At 41.5% G+C, this 18925-nt stretch overlaps 2 protein-coding genes across 6 annotated transcripts in view; one reads left to right on the forward strand and one right to left on the reverse strand.

Moving 5' to 3' along the window:
• hltf (helicase-like transcription factor) overlaps positions 1 to 6132 on the reverse strand; it is a 15553-nt gene extending 9421 nt beyond the window's left edge. Inside the window, exons 1-6 of one of the 3 annotated variants that reach the window (XM_041954532.1) lie at positions 6073 to 6132; positions 3322 to 3524; positions 3031 to 3197; positions 1559 to 1704; positions 1300 to 1385; positions 879 to 950 (exon numbers count right to left, since the gene is read on the reverse strand). In XM_041954532.1, the coding sequence (XP_041810466.1) occupies positions 879 to 950; positions 1300 to 1385; positions 1559 to 1704; positions 3031 to 3197; positions 3322 to 3519 (669 nt within the window). In that variant the 5' untranslated portion in view covers positions 3520 to 3524; positions 6073 to 6132. Of the gene's footprint in view, positions 1 to 878; positions 951 to 1299; positions 1386 to 1558; positions 1705 to 3030; positions 3198 to 3321; positions 3525 to 3977; positions 4089 to 4804; positions 4912 to 6072 lie in introns of those variants that run through there. The other 2 variants (XM_041954531.1, XM_041954530.1) reach the window with 2 other exon arrangements.
• LOC121618896 (serine/threonine-protein kinase PAK 2-like) lies at positions 4966 to 17690 on the forward strand. Of its 3 annotated transcripts, none has more exons than XM_041954533.1 (15): positions 4966 to 5186; positions 10149 to 10342; positions 10436 to 10542; positions 11273 to 11420; positions 11513 to 11529; positions 11639 to 11752; positions 11952 to 12075; positions 12162 to 12225; positions 12426 to 12474; positions 12682 to 12794; positions 12989 to 13106; positions 14118 to 14217; positions 14344 to 14540; positions 14869 to 15006; positions 15376 to 17690. In XM_041954533.1, exons 2-15 carry the CDS (start codon positions 10165 to 10167, stop codon positions 15460 to 15462), a joined length of 1554 nt encoding a protein of 517 aa, XP_041810467.1. In that variant the 5' UTR covers positions 4966 to 5186; positions 10149 to 10164; the 3' UTR covers positions 15463 to 17690. The 3 variants fall into 3 exon arrangements, with proteins under 3 accessions (XP_041810467.1, XP_041810468.1, XP_041810469.1); XM_041954534.1 differs by lacking the exon at positions 4966 to 5186 and adding an exon at positions 8283 to 8414; XM_041954535.1 differs by lacking the exon at positions 4966 to 5186 and adding an exon at positions 9802 to 9934.
• The last annotated feature ends 1235 nt before the right edge of the window (positions 17691 to 18925 follow it).

Raw genomic sequence — 18925 nt, forward strand, 5'->3', positions numbered from 1 at the left:
AGGTGAGAAGAAGTGTCTTCAAAAACAAAGGAACACAAAGAGGTTAGAAGGGAAGAAGAAAGGTCCAGGACATGCATGGTTTACTGACATCATGCCATTGACCATCATGACACTTATCTGATATTCTAATCCACAATGAGCTACAATGAGTCCAACTGTAGAATAAGCTTCAGTTTCTAAATCAGCAGTATTACGAATGACCAGTAGTCTAACCTGAAGGGCTCCAATAATGTTCTTGTGAAACAGACTTTGTTTTCCATTGAGCAGACATAAAGAAATCTGAGGTTAAAAGTAATATTTAAACAATAAGATACAAAATGCTGGAAGAAGAGACACAACCTCTCAGCATCCCGATGGCTTTACCACTCGTCTGAACACATGACGATGGAAACATTCAAAGCAATAAGGAAACAAGCTGATTAGTTTAACTGCCTTTGGGCCCAATTCACCTCATTCATCAGTTCCACAGACCCACTAGTGTAAAAAAAAACAACAACCCTGTTAAGTAACCAATAGTGCAATCACTCCCTCACAGTCACATATAAACATGCTGCAAATAACAGTCTCCACCCTTTGCTGGTGAAGCCAACAACTCCACCCACACAAACCTCACATCAAATCCACAGCCCTACCCCAACGATGAATTGTGGAAAACAATCAATCAATCAATCATCTAAATCCTTGCAAGACGAACCTCCACTGCATCCCGCTACATACTTCTACACTTCAATTAACGCTGCCATACAAACACTTACCCACCCCTCAACTGGCAAAATCATTAGGTATTGACGTGCTTGTTGTGAGAGCCATAAGAAAAATAGGCATGAAGATAAAATGTTGACCACAAACACATACACAAAACGCAGAAAGATACATACCTTGGCTGCTTCTTTCTCTCCATCTTTACTCTCCATCAAGCCTTCAAAAAGGTTGTCAAATGCATTCTTTAGCTGAAAGAAAGAAAAAAAAATAAAAATGCTGGCCTTATTTGCCTTTTTTTGACTGCGAATGTATAAACATTCAACATAATTGGTATAAAAACAACAACAATGAAATCACTAAGCACTAAAAAGTCCTTGCTTGCTTAGAAATTCAGTACAGCACTGACACCAGACTTACGTTAATTATCCACATATGGGAGCTCAGTAGACATTGTAAAACATTAAATATAATCTCTTTGTACTGTTTTCAATTAAGCATTTGTCAAAAAGAATGAGCACTTTATCACATTCTGTTTTATTTGTTTTATACATCGTCACAACTTTTTTGGGACTGGGGTTGTATATGTCAGTAGATTACCTCCTCTGGAGTTAATGGGATGGTCAAACCTTTTTTAGACGCCAGTGCACGAGCACCTTGACTAGCATACGGCCCCTGATTTGCACCTGAAATAAAACACAAACAGGTGTAGACACACACAGCATAAACAGTGAAATTAGTGACAATGACTGCAAACTGACATCTTTAATGCAATAATGTAGGCTACGTGGTTAAATGTGAGAGGTTGTCCATCAGGAGGAAAGCGAGATCAGACAGTTGAGTGCATTTGCGTTTGTACCTGTTGCCGTGCTTCCTGCACCTGTGTTCAGTTTATACCCACGACGTGCCATTATCTGAATCACGGCAGTTTTGTTCTCTTCTTTCCCCCAGAAGGACAGCATCACTGGCATGGTGAATTTGTTTTTCGTCCCTGAGTGTACCACCCTGACACAGGAACAAGACGACAACACACACAAGCATAAAATATCACACACAGGTTTCATCCCACTGTACTAAAGTCTCATTTTTCTGTCTAAACCTGATCTGAGTCTGAGAGAGTATTAACCCAACGTAAGATGTGAGTGTAAGTGTTCAGCCTGCATCCTGCACCCTCTGCCCACATGTCGGTGCCAGGCTGCATTCCCAGTCCTCTAGCTGCCACATCTCATCCGAGTTTTACATTTTACATAACCAAGTGCTTTGTTATTATCTGCATTGATGACTAAATCAAAATGTCTCCATACCGTAGAATTCCCTGCATATTTTCCCGGCCTATATTTGCTGAAAGCACCATGTCCATGTCGCACCAAGAGGGCGAGATCCATCGCCACGGACCCCAGCCACCCGGGCCACAGACTGTTTGTACCGCTTCCATCAGGAAAGCGGTACAGGAACATCCGCACCACCACTAACAGACTGAGGGACAGCTTCTTCTCCAGAGCTGTTAGAGCTATCACCCCCAGCAGCCCCTCACTGCAGTGAGAGACTGTGTGAACTGTGAACACTGCACACCGCACTTTACACCTACACCTACACCTCTACCTCCACCTGCACCTTCTGTGTACTTGACTTTTATGTACACACATACTATAATTATATACATTTTAGTATATCAGCACATTTCAGTTTCATTGGCATATTTTATTCTGTCGGTACATTTCACTGTGTATATTTTATATTTTATTCTGCTTGTATATTTTATACTGTTTGCACATTTCACTTCCATATTTTATTGTTTATTGTTTAGTATATTTTATTGCCTAAGTATATTTTCATTCTGTTAAATTGCTTCACGAATATTTTTTTTTTTTATTGCATGTTGGTTTATTTTATTTTATTGTAGTTATCTTAATTTTATTCACTCTTTCTAGTCTTATCTTTCTTACCATCTAACATGGGGGTTGCAATGAAAATTTCATTGACATGTGCAATGACAATAAAGACTCTTGAATCTTGAATGTCAAGTAGGCTACCCCAGATGATATGACCCAACTCGGACATCAATTTTGTGCATCAGGCATGGGCCGGGTATCGAAACTGTATACCGTAATCACAGTGGAATTGAGCTTACAGATCCTCATAAATCCCTGAACAATAAAAATATGAAAAATTAGAAAATAAGTAGAGAAAGTATGCAATAATAAAAAAAGATGTGATACAAATAAATACCGATATTTGTGGGGAGAAGCTTTCATTTCATCTTCCATTTCTGCCTTTCTGACATTCGGCACGTCAGCAAGGAAGCTGACAGGCCAATAAGAATGTACTCACCCCTCTACTTTAGCCAAATTTCTGTCCATGATGCAGGCCATAGCTGATGCCAGCTCCCGCTTGATGTGACCCACTTGGTTGCCATAAACGTTGGCAACCATCACTGCATTGGAGTCGTATGGATTCTGTGGCTCTCGCACTAAACCGACCATTTCCCCTTGATTCACCTATCCAGAGAGACAGACACTTTTAAGGTTTTGTCAACCAATACCTGCACTGTGGCAGTTTTGTATTGTCTCCTTTGTGAATCAGTGCACTAGAGGAGTAAATGTGACCCTGATTGATCCTCACCACCCCTGTGTAATATCTGAGGCCGACCACAGTGCCCTGCAGCTGGCCAAACAGCACGCTTCCGTCTGCGTCCGGCTCCTCATGCGCTGCAGCTCTGATGGCCTGGGAGAGAGTCTCTGCGTTGGTCTCATTTAGGTCTGCGAAGAGGTTCACTTCGCTGTACCGGTCCGCACCAAACCTCCACCAGCGAGAAAACATGGCACCTGGAGCACGCACACACACAGATACATACAAACAAAAACACATCCACACACAGACAAAAATAAGGAAATAAGTTAAGATGGTAGAGAGCAGCTTCAACTGACAATACAGCCATGAAAACCTGTCTTCTGGGTGCACAGAGAAAGAGCTGCAGGTTGTAAATGTTGCTGAATAGCAAAGCAAGCTAGCCACACGACTAGCCTAGGTCTCCCAACGGGCTTATGAGCTATTTAATTCGTCAGAGCTCCGGTATACTCGTCGCTTTATTACATAACATTAACATACGGTACTGAACTTCAATGTGAGTTGGGCAGTTAAAGAAAACTAATTACAGTTAATCCTAACGGCTGGTTTGAGTTATTAAGCTGTTAGCTGCTGGTCGTACGTTATCTTGTAGAGTAATGTGTGTATATAATCTGTAATGTGTGATTTATCTGTAATTAACAATTTCGTACTTCCTTCTCCTCGGCGGCTGTCGGCTTTCAGAGGGGATTTGTTATTTTGCGTCTCTGCTGCGTTGCTGTTTCAGGTATTTCTGCTAACGTTTCTTTCTGATGTTTTGTAAATCAGGAAATGTCAAGTCAGCTGCACTTAATGTTGAACTTCTGGTAGTAACCTCCAAAATAAACTCTTATTTGTGACATTTTATGATACTACTACAAATTGTTGTCTACACATGTTTGTAGTTTAAAATATTAATAAATGAATAGTAAATTACGATATTGGCCTGTTATTAGAACATGCAATTCATATCTGTTATCATAACTTAACTTAAATAACCAGATTACAATTATAATGTTCACTGTGTGTAATGCTGCTGCTGCACTGCAATTTCCCAGCTTGGGATAAATAAATAAATAAATAAAGTCAGTCAGTCAGTCAGTCTGTCTGTTCAAAATAGTTGATATATGATCTGATTTCTCACAGACACAATTAAAGCCAGATGACACGTGGTGTATATGCTTTGCATGACCATTTTAGTGTTTTATACAGCTACAGTCTACATTACAGAGATACAATTTACCGATTTATTGATTAATTGATCGTCTGGCAATAATTAATTGGGGGAGTTGCATTTTCTGATTTTTTTTGCCAAATTCATTCATCACTTTAACAAGAAAATAACCTGTAAATTAAATAAGGATGAGAGTAATCGTTTGTTGCAGCTTCATTACAGACTTAAAAGATATATTACAATTATTAGAATCCTCTACTATAGAGTGTATGTTAGATTGATTTTATTCTGAAAAGTCACCGTGTTTCCGGTGTTGTGTCCGCTTACCTAAACAGCTCGCGCAGCTCACACAGGCTACTGCAGCTTTCTCACAGCTGCATTTTACGCGCCTTTTGAGTTCTGGCCAATGAGCTCTACGGAAGCCGCGAGGTTCCGATTCCTCTCGGTTTGATCCTACGACGTTCCGCTTCCTCTCCGCCAGGCTCCTCCCCGGGCCAAGCAAAGAACCAGACTGAGAGTACTCGGTGAAAGAGTCAGGAATAAAGTTTGTCTGATTCAAGACGATATCGTTTTTCGTATCCCCGGGGAAGTTGGTGAAATCTCAGCGACTAATCTGGGCTATAAACGGAGAGGAAATCAGCAGTGACTGGGCGGAGTTTCGGGAGTTAGTCCGGAGTGCGGTAGATATTCTTGCGGTTGACAGCAACCGGTGAGTTTAGATTTGCTCATTCAGTTGTCCTTCTCACATATAAGTTGACTATTAATAGTTTAGCTACTGTTAACTTTTTGAGCGTTCAGATTGAGTGACGTCCTCCTGGAGACCCTCGTTTAGCTTTTAAAGGGATATAAATAAAGTACAGCAGGCGAGAGATCCAGATCCTGGTGTTAGTGGGATTTGTGGCCTGCCTTCTTTTTAATTTAAACCAAAGTAATGACAGTCTACAGGGACACTATAGTATTGTAATAACACGTGATGTTAATACAAAACATCTGCAACAGCAGCCAAATGAATCTGTTCTGCTTCCCTTAATTGATCTGTACATATCTGACAAACAGTTCAGAAGCTGGTTTGCTAAAGACCAATGTACAACATATGTACAGTATGTGATATATGTCTAGTTACAGTACACACCTGTTTTCATTGTGATTTTTTTAAAGGGCTTTGAAATCATCACTTTCCTAACTGTCTGAACATACTGTACATGCTACTTATTTCACAAGCATTTAGAAGCACTGAAAATGTAGCTAAACATGCACCCAAGTTTAGTTGCTTGTCACCTTTCCTACCTACAAAATGTTTAATACCTGCCACTGAGGATACCACAGCTTTGTATTCCTGGCATTTTTTGAACATCTTGCAGACCATCATGTAGGCAGATAATAGAATGGCACAATGTGGGTTTCACTGAGGAGGTTTGGACTCATGGCCTCTGGATTTCTGAAATCTTAACCATGGCCTCGCCTGTAAATACATCATTGTATAAACCTGTGACAGTCCAGAGAGGTAATCCTGCAGGAACACAGCACCAGTCATTCATGCACAAGACCCTGAAGCTAACAGACTTTGACTGTGAGCCCTGAGGCTAGTTTTGTACCTGGTCCAAGTTGTAGAGTAAACTTCTGACAGTGGCCTGGGACTTCAGGTTGCTAGGTTGGTGATTTGATTTGTCCAAATGTTGACACAGGGGTGAGGCAGCTGTTTGAATAACAGGATAAGGTGTTCAGTGTGGGTGTGCAGCTGTGCAGTGTGTGTTTACACTTCATTCACCGCCAGACCAATAATCTGTGAAGTGACTGTAGAAGGCAGTGAGCTGAGCTAGTGAGTGTGTGTGTGCACATATATAGTACTTGTGTTTTTATTTCTGTCTGTGTGTATCTCTATGTTTCTGTGTCAGTAAATGAAAGGGGATAGAGTGTGTGTGTGTGTGTGTGTGTGTGTGTGTGTGTGTGTGCGCACGCTCGTGTGTCGGCTTCATCGCTCCTTCCAGGAAGTCCTCCGCAGAATTTCCTTTTATAGAAGCTGAATACAAAAGGCTTGCTGTCCACTTCCTGTAAACAGCTCAGCGGCTGTGTTCGCAGCGCTCTGGTTGGCTGGCCCGGTCCTGTGACCCTCTGGGACTCGGGGAGTTCCAGGACGAGGAAGTGGGCTTCCCTTGATGGCGGCCAGCCACAGGGAATAGAAAGTGCTCTGGTGCAGCAAGAGAGAGAGCAGATTGAGGAATAGAAATTATAAGGGGCAGAGAGGGATGTGGCAGGCTCCGAGGCACAGCCATGATGACAAGAGAGTTTCTGTGAATTGAGAACAGATGAGAGAAGCAGTTTGATGCTGTCTGGATGTAAAATAGCATGTGTGGTAAACAGGAATGTGAGGGAAAAGGAAACATGTCCACATCTGAAACTATTGGTCAATAAAGTGAGTAGCTGTTTGAGAGGAAAATGACCAGCAACAATTTTGATGATCGTTCCAGCTGCGTTAGCTACTTTTCTTTGTTCCTCCTCGGGCTCTGAGAACCTGTGGTCTGCATTTTTGACTTTTTTTGACGATAATGAAGACAATCATTAGTTGCCTCTCCACACAACAAGTTTGCAAAACAAAAGAGTTGTCTTATGATTGCCCACTTTTTCAGCAGAAAACTCAAATATCCACTTATCAATGTTTTTTCAACGTCTAGCTGTCCATGATAGCTACCTCCCTGAAATGCTGCTTCCACGCGTGTAGTGTCCACACAGACAATGTTGCTGCTGCTTCCAGCCCCATCTTTCTACAATATAAATATTATATAAATACAATTGAAGGGATTCTGTCCACAGAAACATTAGAGGGCTTTTAATTTGAAACGGACACAAATTATTGACTTAAATTCGATTTTTTTCATGTGTGTGACATATTCTACAGGTAAAGACATCGAAACTGTAGTGGTATGATGTCAGCATGACTATCAGCAGATCATTTTCACTGTGTATTTTCGCACATCACATGATAAAAATTAGTGTCACGCCGAATTACTAGATAACGTGCCGCTGCAGCCGCGTCTGAGCCGCGCCTGGAAACCACTGCACTCTCGATTTCTTGAGAACAGCAGCAAGGAATTGTTGGTGTTTCTGTTGTTGACACTTCTGTAACCAGCAAATCTTTGGAATTAGTTTCTTGGTAAATGACTTAAATGATCAGAATTGTCTGTTGATGCGGACAAATCATTTCAGCAGTAACAGGGAGTGTGCGCTTATATAAACACGCAAGCATGTAGCCTGCAGCGCTGATGTGCGCACCTGCCTGTTCCCCTCAATGTTTTTTCTGCTGCGCTCAGTGAGCTTAGCGCGAAGCTACATAAAAGATGTTCAAGTGCTCACAATGGAGCCCCTGTTGGCAAGGGGAGTGTGTGTTTAAGGGCAGGGAATGTGTGTGAGAGACGGGGCCTGCGTGAGGAAGAACCATGTGTGTGTGTGTGTGTGTGTGTGTGTGTGTGTGTGTGTGTGTGTGTGTGTGTGTGTGTGCGCGCGTGCGTGTGTGTGAGATGAACAGAACACGCCCAACCCCTGCAGCCCTGTGGCTATGGAATTCCTACTGAGAGACAACTTGTCTCTGCCTGGCCAGCCAGCACCCAGCACTGAGTCAAACACACACACACACACACTCACACACACACACACACACACACACTGACTTTGAAAATGCACATTAAGGCTGGACTGGGACTAATTTTATCCTGTCCGGGCATGAATACACTTGTCCCATCCAAGATCGCTGAGGAATGAGGCAGCCTGCTAAGACCTGCCCCGAGAAGAGAGAGAAAAGAGAGAAAGACGGGTCAGGAAACAGTGGGAGCTAAGTAGACAGATGAACACTAGAGAAAAGAGCTGCATACACTTGCTGGGAATACAGCAGTTTTCATTGTTTACCTGGTCTTCTGTGAGACGCAGAAGAGGCTACAAACAGGTGAGTACGTAGCAGCTTATATGAAGGAGGTGAGGGCATTGAAAAGACGCTTGGGGGCGTAAAGATTGGTAGGGCAGTGTGTCATTCTCTAGCTCACTGGGTTGTGTTTATAATGATGTGACCCCTGCCACCTTGGAAAAGTTTGCAAAATTTAACTACTTGCACAGACAAGTCAGTAGCAGCGATAGCTGGGATAGCCTCCATCATAAAGTGTCATGCACACAGTGCAAATAATGTTTTAGAAATTGTGCAGGGAGGGGGAAATATACCATTGAGTCTAGACACTGCTGTCTTCAGCTTGTGTCCTAGACTTGGCTATTAAATCAAATCAGCCTGTGTGAAAAGGCTTTTTCCATAAACTAATGGTGTGTGTTGTGTTCATGTGTTAATGAAAAGAGTCTGTATCAGGATGTCTTCACAGGCCTGATTTCATTCATTTAGTGGTGTTTTTGTATGAGAGGTGTGTCAGGTCAGTAGAGCTGCTGCAGGGTCTAGCTGTGAAAAAGAGGTCACGGGCATACCTACCTGAGCCACGTCTGCCATCCGGGTTTGATATGCGCTGTGTCATCAGCAGCCAGACACAGGAAGTGAGGAAACCTTTGTTTGCTTCCTGTTTCCTGTCTGTGATGTCACCAACAATGCAGGCTGCAGCTCGGAGTCGATCGAAGCGCTCGCTCTGCAAGACAGAAAGTGGTGCTTTTGTGGTTGAGGCTTTCGTGTGTGTGTGTGTCTGTGTGTGTGCCTGTGTGTGTGTATGGTGTGTATGTCTGCATCTACAATCACAGTTTTCACCATATTAGGGTAATTGATAACAGTCAGAGTGTCTACCAGTGGTGGAAGAAGTGCTCAGATCAGATACCAATACAAAAATGTTTGTGTCCTTCACACAGAATTATATTCTATGATTGATATATTATTATGTATGACATTATGAGGTTATTAGTACTGACCTATCAATAACTAAGTAACATGATAGTGTTGCCATCCTTCTCATCCGACCCCCTCCAAAGGGTCACAAGGTCACAATCTGAGTGGTTGTGAGATGGTTAATGGAAGGGAATTCTGCTACACACTTTTTTTGTTATCGTTGTGAAATATTGGATACTTTTATCTCTCTCTCTCTAACAATATAGTATTTTACAGTACAAGCTTGTAAATATAGAAAATCACAATGTGAAAAGTAGCTGGTAGCTTTCAGATAAATCTGGTGCAGTATAAAGTAGAATATTTCCCTCTGCTCTTAAGTATAGCACTTGACTCTGCATCATGTTTCTGAGGTTTCACTCTTCCCAGCTCCTTCTTAACGAGCTCCTCTCCCTTTAACTCCAGTTATCATACCTCTCTCTCTCTCTCTCTCTCTCTTTCTCTGCCTCCTTTCCTTCCTCATTCATTTGTAACATTGAACGAGACTCAACACGTCACTTTGCCCGTTCAGCGTTGCTTCCTGTTCACACTTTCTGTTCCCTTCACTCCAAAACTCAGCGGTGATCCAAAGATTGTGCCATGGGTGGATTATTTAGGTCTGTGTGAGTTTTTTCTTAATTTGTTGTTGAGTTCATTGTTTCTCTGCATTGATTTGCAGCCAGAAGCATTTTTTGGCTAACATGTAAAGCTTTGGCTAGCATTGTGAAATATGAAAAAACAGGAAGAAGTGAACTGGTGACTGAGGTTGCAGCAGACTTACTGAGTTTCTTGTATGCATTGTGATTTGTGCGTCTCATCCTGTCTGTGCAGGTGTACGTGTGTGTAGATGTGTGACAGCGGAGTGTGTGAGGACAAGCCCCCCGCCCCCCCTGTCAGGATGAGCAGCCAAGGAGGAGGACCCAAGGACTCACAGTCAGCCAATCACAGCTCTCGGCCGCTGCCGTCTGTACCGGAGGAGAGGAAGTCCAGAAACAAGATCATCTCCATGTTTGCCTCTGAGAAAGGTGAGAAATATGAAGAGTGGACATACAGAATAAAAAACTCCACATGCAATGCACTGGATGACCAATGAACTGACCTTTGATCTTTACCTGCAGGAGGCAGAAAGAAGGACCGGGACAAGGACAGACCTGAAATCTCCTCCCCCTCTGACTTTGAACACACCATCCATGTGGGTTTTGATGCTGTCACCGGAGAGTTCACTGTAAGTATCTGGCCATAATCCTGTGCAAAGTGGGTCAAATAATTCCCTTAAGAAATGTCTCATCTAGTAAAGACTTAAGTAATGTGTAACAAACTGTTAGGAAACATCTTCTATCCAATCAAAATAATCAGCTATGTGAACAGGAAGTCAATGCAGCATCACAGGCTATAACATAACTGAAAAAATGTCTTCATCATCATTGAACTTGATCATTAAATCTAGCATTTCTGGCATGACGTTTAGTAACGTGATGTACAATATGGTTATATCATCAACAGTATTACACCTTGCCTCTTCTATTCTTTACAGGTCGCACATTAGCTAGCTAACGTTAGCTTTGTTCGTTTTGTCTAGTTTGTACCCTGCAACTTGTTTTAATATGGTGATGTGTAAATCTTCACTTAGTAAACACTTGTGTTATAAATAATCTAAGTTTGAACTCAAGCAAAGCTGATGCAACAGGCTTTAGATGACTTCTGAGTCACTTGTAAAAAAAATTGTGAGATTATGAGTGGCAGGTCTAGTTTCAGGTCTAGTACCATGAGATTATTGCAGCTGTTGTATTGGTGAGTCCAGAAAGGAAACATGAGCATACGTTTGTGATTCTTTCACACACACGCAGCAGTCATCAGATTTAAGTTGACACCTGTCTACAGGAGCTTCATGTATGTGTTTTGTGGATAAACCTTTGTACGTGTTTTTCAATGTGCGTGTGCGTTTGTTTGTCCAGGGCATGCCAGAGCAGTGGGCCCGTCTCCTTCAAACCTCCAACATCAGTAAATCAGAGCAGAAACAGAATCCTCAGGCCGTCCTCGACATTCTCAAGTTCTACGACTCCACCAGTGGGAAACAGAAATACCTCAGTTTTTCCGCCTCGGGTCAGTTTTCTATTGGCCAACAGATATACAAAAAGCCAATGTTGTCCCTGCACAGACTCACTCCTTCTGTCCTTACACTTTATCTCTTTCAGATAAAGACTCACAGTCGGTGAGTAGTTCCATTCACCCCTTCCACTCTCATTCACGACATTGCATCGAATACATTCTGCAATTCCTGACTGATATTTTGTGTATTCTCCGTATATTTGCTGTTGCAGCCAGGCAAGCAGGGTACGGCGACATCCCCGTCAGGTGGCAAGGATGTAGACGATGACGACGATGACGATACACCACCTCCAGTTGTGGCACCGCGGCCAGAACACACGAAATCAGTGAGTCAACATAACAATATTGTGTTTGTATGAAGCGAACCAGGAAAACACATTTCTATTTTGAACAATGCTTAGAAAGTTTGATTTTAGGCATTAAGTTGCTACTCTTAGCCTCTTTTAGAGTTTTAGTCCTTATTGTACTACAACAAATTGAGAGGGCAAAATCCAGGTGAATTTTGTCTTTCTTGTGTTGTGTAAGGTGTACACGAGGTCGGTGATAGACCCACTCCCTGCTCCGGAGGGAGACGCTGCCTCTAAAGCAGCTGACAGACAGAAGAAGAAGGGAGGCAAGATGACCGATGAGGAAATCATGGAGAAACTCAGTATGTAACACTGGAAATGACACATCGCAGGCAGAGCCACAGCTATTTTTGGCTGACCTAACATTTTTGTTTTTTTTTACTCCCAGGAACTATTGTCAGTATTGGAGACCCTAAGAAGAAATACACTCGCTATGAGAAGATCGGCCAGGGGTGAGTCAGAATTCTGGATTATTCAGGGTGTTGAACTAGCAGGAACTAGAGGGAGGCTGTTCAGCGGGTTGCTGTTCCAAACTGACCCAAATGGGAAAGTTAACTGACCATGAATCGTGTAGGATGGACAATGGAAAAAGTTGTCCAAAAAAATAGGAACAGTCTTTTATTTCACCTCTTACTGTTTTTTTCACTTTCAGGGCATCTGGCACAGTTTACACAGCCATAGATGTTGCCACAGGACAAGAGGTAACGTTACTTCATCTTGTGTCTCTGGCCACAGTAAAAAAGAATGCAATGCAATGCAATCATCCCTCAGATTAACAGCCCAAAGTGAAAAATAAGATAAAAGTATAGACGAGAAGCAATGCAACGTTAAGTAGTTGTGTCTTGTAATTACCCAGAATGATCGTGTGTACTGGTGGCACCACATTTACAGGATGTTGTGCTCTACAGGTGGCCATCAAACAGATCAACTTGCAGAAACAGCCAAAGAAGGAGCTAATTATCAATGAGATTCTGGTCATGAAGGAGCTGAAGAACCCCAACATTGTCAACTTTGTAGATAGGTAACACTGATCTGCCACTTGCTGTTCAGACAAACATACAGTATACATACATACCACAGTAACGACTGTGAGCCGACTGCTTTGATGTGACTTTGTGTCTGTGACTCTGTGTGTGTGTGTGTGTGTGTGTGTGTGTGTGTGTGTGTGTGTGTGTGTGTGTGTGTGTGTGTGTGTGTGTGTGCGCGTGTGTGTAGTTTCCTGGTAGGAGATGAGCTTTTCGTGGTGATGGAGTACCTGGCTGGTGGCTCCCTCACTGATGTTGTGACAGAGACGTGCATGGACGAGGCTCAGATCGCCGCCGTCTGCAGAGAGGTAGGACACTTTACACAGCTGAGCTCACTAAAGTGGTTAAAAAAAACGTTCAAAACACCTGTGTCGCACAATCCAAGTCTCACATATCCAGTAAAGGATAAAAATCGTGTAGATCCCATGTGATTTTATAGGACAGTGGAACACATGCATGTTTACTACAATATGATTGATAAACCACGTACATCCTCTCATGTCTGCCTGTGGCTCAGTCATTGGCTGTGTTTATCAAGAGTCAAAGTAGGAAAACAGGTGTAACTGGTCAAACACTCTCTGGGACACATTTTGGTTCCAGGTTTTGTACTAAAAATAAAATCCCTTTTTAATTAATAATTGTCTTAGCCAATGTTAAGGAGAGCTCTGGGGCTGATATATTGCTGTGTTCTTTTGTGCATTACCGCCACCTGTAGGTCAGTGGAATAGTGTGAAACAGTAAGCAGGAATGTGTCATTCACACATGTGTTTATTTAATTAACTCACACACACTTTTTTGCATATACAGTAAATCACCTTAATGTGTTACATAATGTTCTTATTTGATTATAAAGGCTGCACATAAAATATTGGTATTTTCTGCATTAATGAAGTGGTAGTGCAAATGTAGGGAATTTCATAGATTTGTATTTTTACTCCAATGTCCACTTTCAGCCTGATTCGGACATACTTGATAAATACCTGAAGATTTTTTTGCTCACACTGGCTAATGTGACATCTTGTAGCCATTGGTAGCCAGTGACTGACCATGTAGCAGTGATTGATTGTCAGGGTAGTCAGTGAATAAGCATTCAGCTAGCAGTATCTGCAGGCTTTTAAAGGATAACGCTAGTGTTGCTTTACTTTATTTGCTATTGTGAACAAATTTCATGAAATGAGTCTCTCACTTCTTTGCATTTACCGAAACATATAAAAACTAAAAAAATGCATGTATATTTTTTGATGAACAGAAATTGTAATTCTTGTGAACATAATCCATGAATTTTCGGGGCCTTAAACTTCCCCCCTTTCTTTGCCCAGGTCCTCCAAGCTCTGGAGTTTCTTCATGCCAACCAGGTCATCCACAGGGACATCAAGAGTGACAACGTACTGCTGGGCATGGACGGATCTGTCAAACTCAGTGAGGGAGAGCACATGCAAACATGCACACACACACATACTGTACATTTCTGACTGAATACCTAACCGTGTTTTAATTTGCCACAAATAAACTGATCTCAAACGATGTTTCTACCTCTCTTTGCAGCTGACTTCGGCTTCTGTGCCCAGATCACCCCAGAGCAGAGCAAACGCAGCACCATGGTGGGGACCCCGTACTGGATGGCTCCAGAGGTGGTGACCAGGAAAGCCTATGGACCCAAAGTGGACATTTGGTCTCTGGGGATCATGGCCATTGAGATGGTGGAGGGAGAGCCTCCATATCTAAACGAGAACCCTCTCAGGGTGAGTGCATGCTGGTATAAAGAATGATTATTTTTTGGAAAATCATAAATCTTTTGAATGTTTTTGTCTTCAAAATAATCTTTTAGTTTATATGTCAGAAAAAAATATGATGTGTAGTTTGAAATGCATTTTTTGCTTAATAAATGTCTTGAACAATGAATCATTTCAGCACTATGTGAAACTAAGCCTTCTTAGACCATCATCGCATCATTCATGCATGGCACATGTTTCTTGATTGAGTTGATAGTTTAGTTTCTGTCTACATCAGCGTACACATTGGAATACTTCAAAGTAACATTTTCTTACATGCTATTGTGCTGGTTTTTAGGCGTTGTATTTAATCGCCACCAATGGGACTCCTGAGCTGCAGAGTCCAGAGAAGCTGTCCCCTGTCTTCAGATCCTTCCTGTCCCGCTGTCTGGAGATGGACGTGGAGAAACGAGGATCTGGCAGAGAACTGCTGCAGGTAGAAGAGGCCGACACTCTCATATTGCCTCAATATAACACCAAACATTATGGCTGCTTTTATGGATTAATCTGCAAAGTTTTTTCTCTATAGTTAAATTGTTTTGTTAAGGAAATGTCAGAAAATAGTGAAAAAATGCCCATTAAAATTATGTAGAGCCCGAAATGACGATGATTGAAATTGTTTGTTGTGCCTGACCAGCAGTCGAAAATATAAAGATATTACAGTTACGTCCATGACAAAGAAAACACACACAAACTAAGAAGCTGCAACGTTTGGCATTTTGTGCTTGTAAAGTTATTTTTCTTGTCCCGTGTGTTGGTTACTGATGTGCACATATTCACCACTCCTTTCTCTGTCTGTCTGTAGCACCCATTCCTGAAGCTGGCCAAGCCTCTGTCCAGCCTCACCCCGCTCATCCTGGCGGCCAAGGAGGCCATGAGGAGCAACCGCTAAATCCTAGTCTCTGAAGACTACAAGTGCTAATGACAGCCAAAACAGCCATCATCCTCTACTGGTCTACGTACGATGACCATCGGCGACCTGCTCGTGTTTGTGTTTTTTCAAAGGGTCACAAAATGCCTCTCCACTCCTCCCAGTGTGTCTGCACTGATCTGTCTTACCTTTGTGCCTTGTTCTAAAGCCTCACACAGCCATAATGTGGCTTCTATTTGGTGCAGCCATAGCACATGTGTGTTATTGATGTTGACACTGGTTACCACAGTGTGTATACCAGGAATGCTGAATCGCTCTTGCAAAGGTTGAAGACTCTTTACACGATATTCACAAAGAATCTTATCTTACCACTAGGAATCCTCATAAATGGCGACCGAGAGCCTGCTCTTAAAACCTGTTCACAAGGCTGCTGAGCGCAGGCACCTGGTTGACCCTGTTGCTATGGATGACGTCATGTTTAATGAGTGAACTCACTATCTCTGCAGTGATTGATTGACAGGTGACTGGTCTGTGCCAGTGAAATACATTTTAAGGAAGAGATATTCCAGGTTCTTCAGTGCTGCAAACTGTATTTGTCCAAGTAGTGGAAAATTTGTGCAAACCATCAACTCTGCTGTTACTGGATTGTTTTGATTTGTTGGTGAGCTGATTGAATCTTAATTAACTCGCCAGCAATCAAAATACGGTGCATTATTGCAGCAGGTAGTTACTTAGGAGTCTTCTGCCTCTTAACTTCTCACAGACTTGTGAGCTACTGTCAGAGCTGAATTGCTCTGTGAATTACTGTTAGACAAAAGCATGGACAGACACAGCACTACTTTATAGTGTCTTCTAGCTTGTTCGCTTTGAAGATTTTTAGCCTTCGGATGTTTTGTAAATGAGGAAATCATTAGACAGTTTTAATGTAGTGTATCAGAGAAAAGATTTATGAATCGAGCAAACATGATCATGTTTAGAGATGAAGATCGTGAGGATTCTTGGATTTTGTTGTGTGAAGAGCCTTTTTAACTGGTTACTATGGTTACACATGTGCAGTCTGACAAGGTCCAGCAGTTCTAAAACTGGCATGGAAGGCCAAAGTGTACCAGTACAGTGCTGTACTGTGGCCCAGCGTTGGACAGTGCAGTCTTTGTTAAGTGGAGAAGCCATACCAGTGTCCTTGCCTGACCCTTCTATCACTGAAAATTAAGGCATTTCAGTAGATGGAATGGTATTTAAGTCTGTTTTTGTACATGAAACTTTCATTTATTTTATAATAGTAGATAAAAACTTCCAGGCTTTTTTCTGTAAAGGGTTTCAACCCTCAGTTTAGGGTGTTACCAGGCAGAAAAACGAACTATCTAACCTAAGTCACACTTCATACACCTCTGCCTTTAACCTTTCTGTGCAGGCTCTTCTGTAAACTATGCAAACCCATCTCAACACTGATGTTTACTGCATCAAAAACTGCCTTGAATCCTTGAGCTTACTGTACCCAAAAGCCACATTTCTGTCACTATGATATTTCTTCTAGGTGTTCTGTTTGTATTTAGCGGTGCCTTTTGGTGTGTTGGTGCGAGTACAACACAAATACTGTATAAAATTGCCTGTCTGAATGTGTTGAACTGGAGGAAGACTTTTTTTTGTATATTATGTATTTGTGATGTCCTGTATTTTTAATGGCTTTTAAAAAGTATGTATATCATTGTTTTATATTTGTAACTAACACAACTGAAGACACATTTGTTTTTCAGCTTGTTTTTGTGTACCAGTTCATCCTCAATTCCCTGAACTGTGCATTTATGGACTCAAGCCATAAAATGTGTTGATAAGCCTGAGACACTCGAGCCAGACCTGAGTCAAGCAGTATTTAGAAATTAATGTTTGTTTAATCTGCTTGAAGTACCAAATGAGGTTGGTTTTCACCTAATGTTCCAACAAATATAGACAATCAGTTGAAAACAGTTAAAATGTTTATTAAATGTGCCTTAACAGATGTATGATACAGTAAAACCCACTCATATGGTACTCAGCAGTTTGACTCAAGTACTGAATATTTGCAATTACTAGGCTGGAATACACTGTTATGTGACTTTTGACCGGAACACACATTCCAGTTATATGTGTAATGAATGAATGATTGCACAGTTCAAAATGAATGTGTTGTTGTTCATCTTTAAACCAACAACTTCTGGCATTAAAAAAGCCATATAGTGTGTAAATTATTATTAAAGGTTGACCTAAATAGGCTTGTGTCTGGATCACTGAATGGACCTGTTGGGTTGAGGGGCCCAAAGTGCAAGAGCTTCTGTTTAAAGTAACAATTAGCATTTTTCTGTTAGAAAGTCAACTACAATGTGATGCCAAAAGTGAAGCAAAATCAATTACAATGAGACACAAAACCAAAAATATGTATATTTTTACCTGAAGGTAAAAATATACATATTTGTGTGCTTTGGTTTTTGTAGTCTGCACTATTCAGTATTAGGCAAGACTTCCTTGATCCTGTTTTTTTTTGTACTTCCACCTGCACCTCAAGTGCCTGTCGGATCAGTCATCAGAGCTATGCTGCGCTGCCTTCCTCATTTGTAAACTGCCACAGATACATAGAACGACCACAAAGAGACACAAAATGACCGCAAAAGGACAGAATGACTTCAAAATGGCTTCAAAAGGACACAAAACAATGATGCACAGATGCAAAATGACAACATACAAACACAAATTGGCCACAAAGAAATCCACAACAACCATAAAGAGACACGAAATAACCACAAATAGATGCAAAACGACCCCAAAGAGACACGAAATGACCTCAGAAACAAAACAACCACCAAAAAACAACTTCAAAGATACACAAAACAACTTCAACAAGATACAAAACAACGACAAAGAGACACAAAACGCAGTAGTAGTCAGCAAAATTACCTCAAAAACAAAAACAACCATTAATAAAACAAAAAACGACTTCTAATTGACTACAAAAAGACACAAAGCAATTTCGAAGAGATATAAAACAACAACAAAGAGAAACAAAACAAGTTAAAAGAGATGCAAAATGACTGCAAAGACACATAAAACAATTTCAAAGAGACCCAAAACAAGTAAAAAGAACCTCAAAATGACTTTAAAGTGATACAAAACAACTACAAAGACATAGAACTACAAAGGGTCTGAGGGTCTTTCTCTCGTATAAAGGAGGGAAGGGGGTATTTCACATGTCTGTGTCATTACCGATCCATGATGTGATTCAAAAGAATTGACCTTTTCCCATTTTGACACAAGAGAGCAGCATCCATCTTTATGTGGCAGAAACACACAGACAACTCTCACAGGCAGGAGACATCATCATTCCAATATCTCTCCCTGCACGCCAGGTGTTTTTAAGGCCCAAGTCTTGTGCCAGGCAATAGACAATTTTATTCATTTTTGTCTCACACATATGTGTGTCTATAATGTAGATGTCACAGGTTTTCCAGCTAAT

Source organism: Chelmon rostratus, chromosome 15, assembly GCF_017976325.1.
Source record: "Chelmon rostratus isolate fCheRos1 chromosome 15, fCheRos1.pri, whole genome shotgun sequence".
Taxonomy (NCBI): domain Eukaryota; kingdom Metazoa; phylum Chordata; class Actinopteri; order Chaetodontiformes; family Chaetodontidae; genus Chelmon; species Chelmon rostratus.

Coding starts and splice junctions, on each gene's coding strand:
- LOC121618896 (XM_041954533.1), top strand. CDS start 10,165: ATGTGTGACAGCGGAGTGTGTGAGGACAAGCCCCCCGCCCCCCCTGTC. Junction 10,543..11,272: donor CTGTCACCGGAGAGTTCACT/GTAAGTATCTGG, acceptor TTGTTTGTCCAG/GGCATGCCAGAGCAGTGGGC. Junction 14,218..14,343: donor GGACGGATCTGTCAAACTCA/GTGAGGGAGAGC, acceptor CTCTCTTTGCAG/CTGACTTCGGCTTCTGTGCC.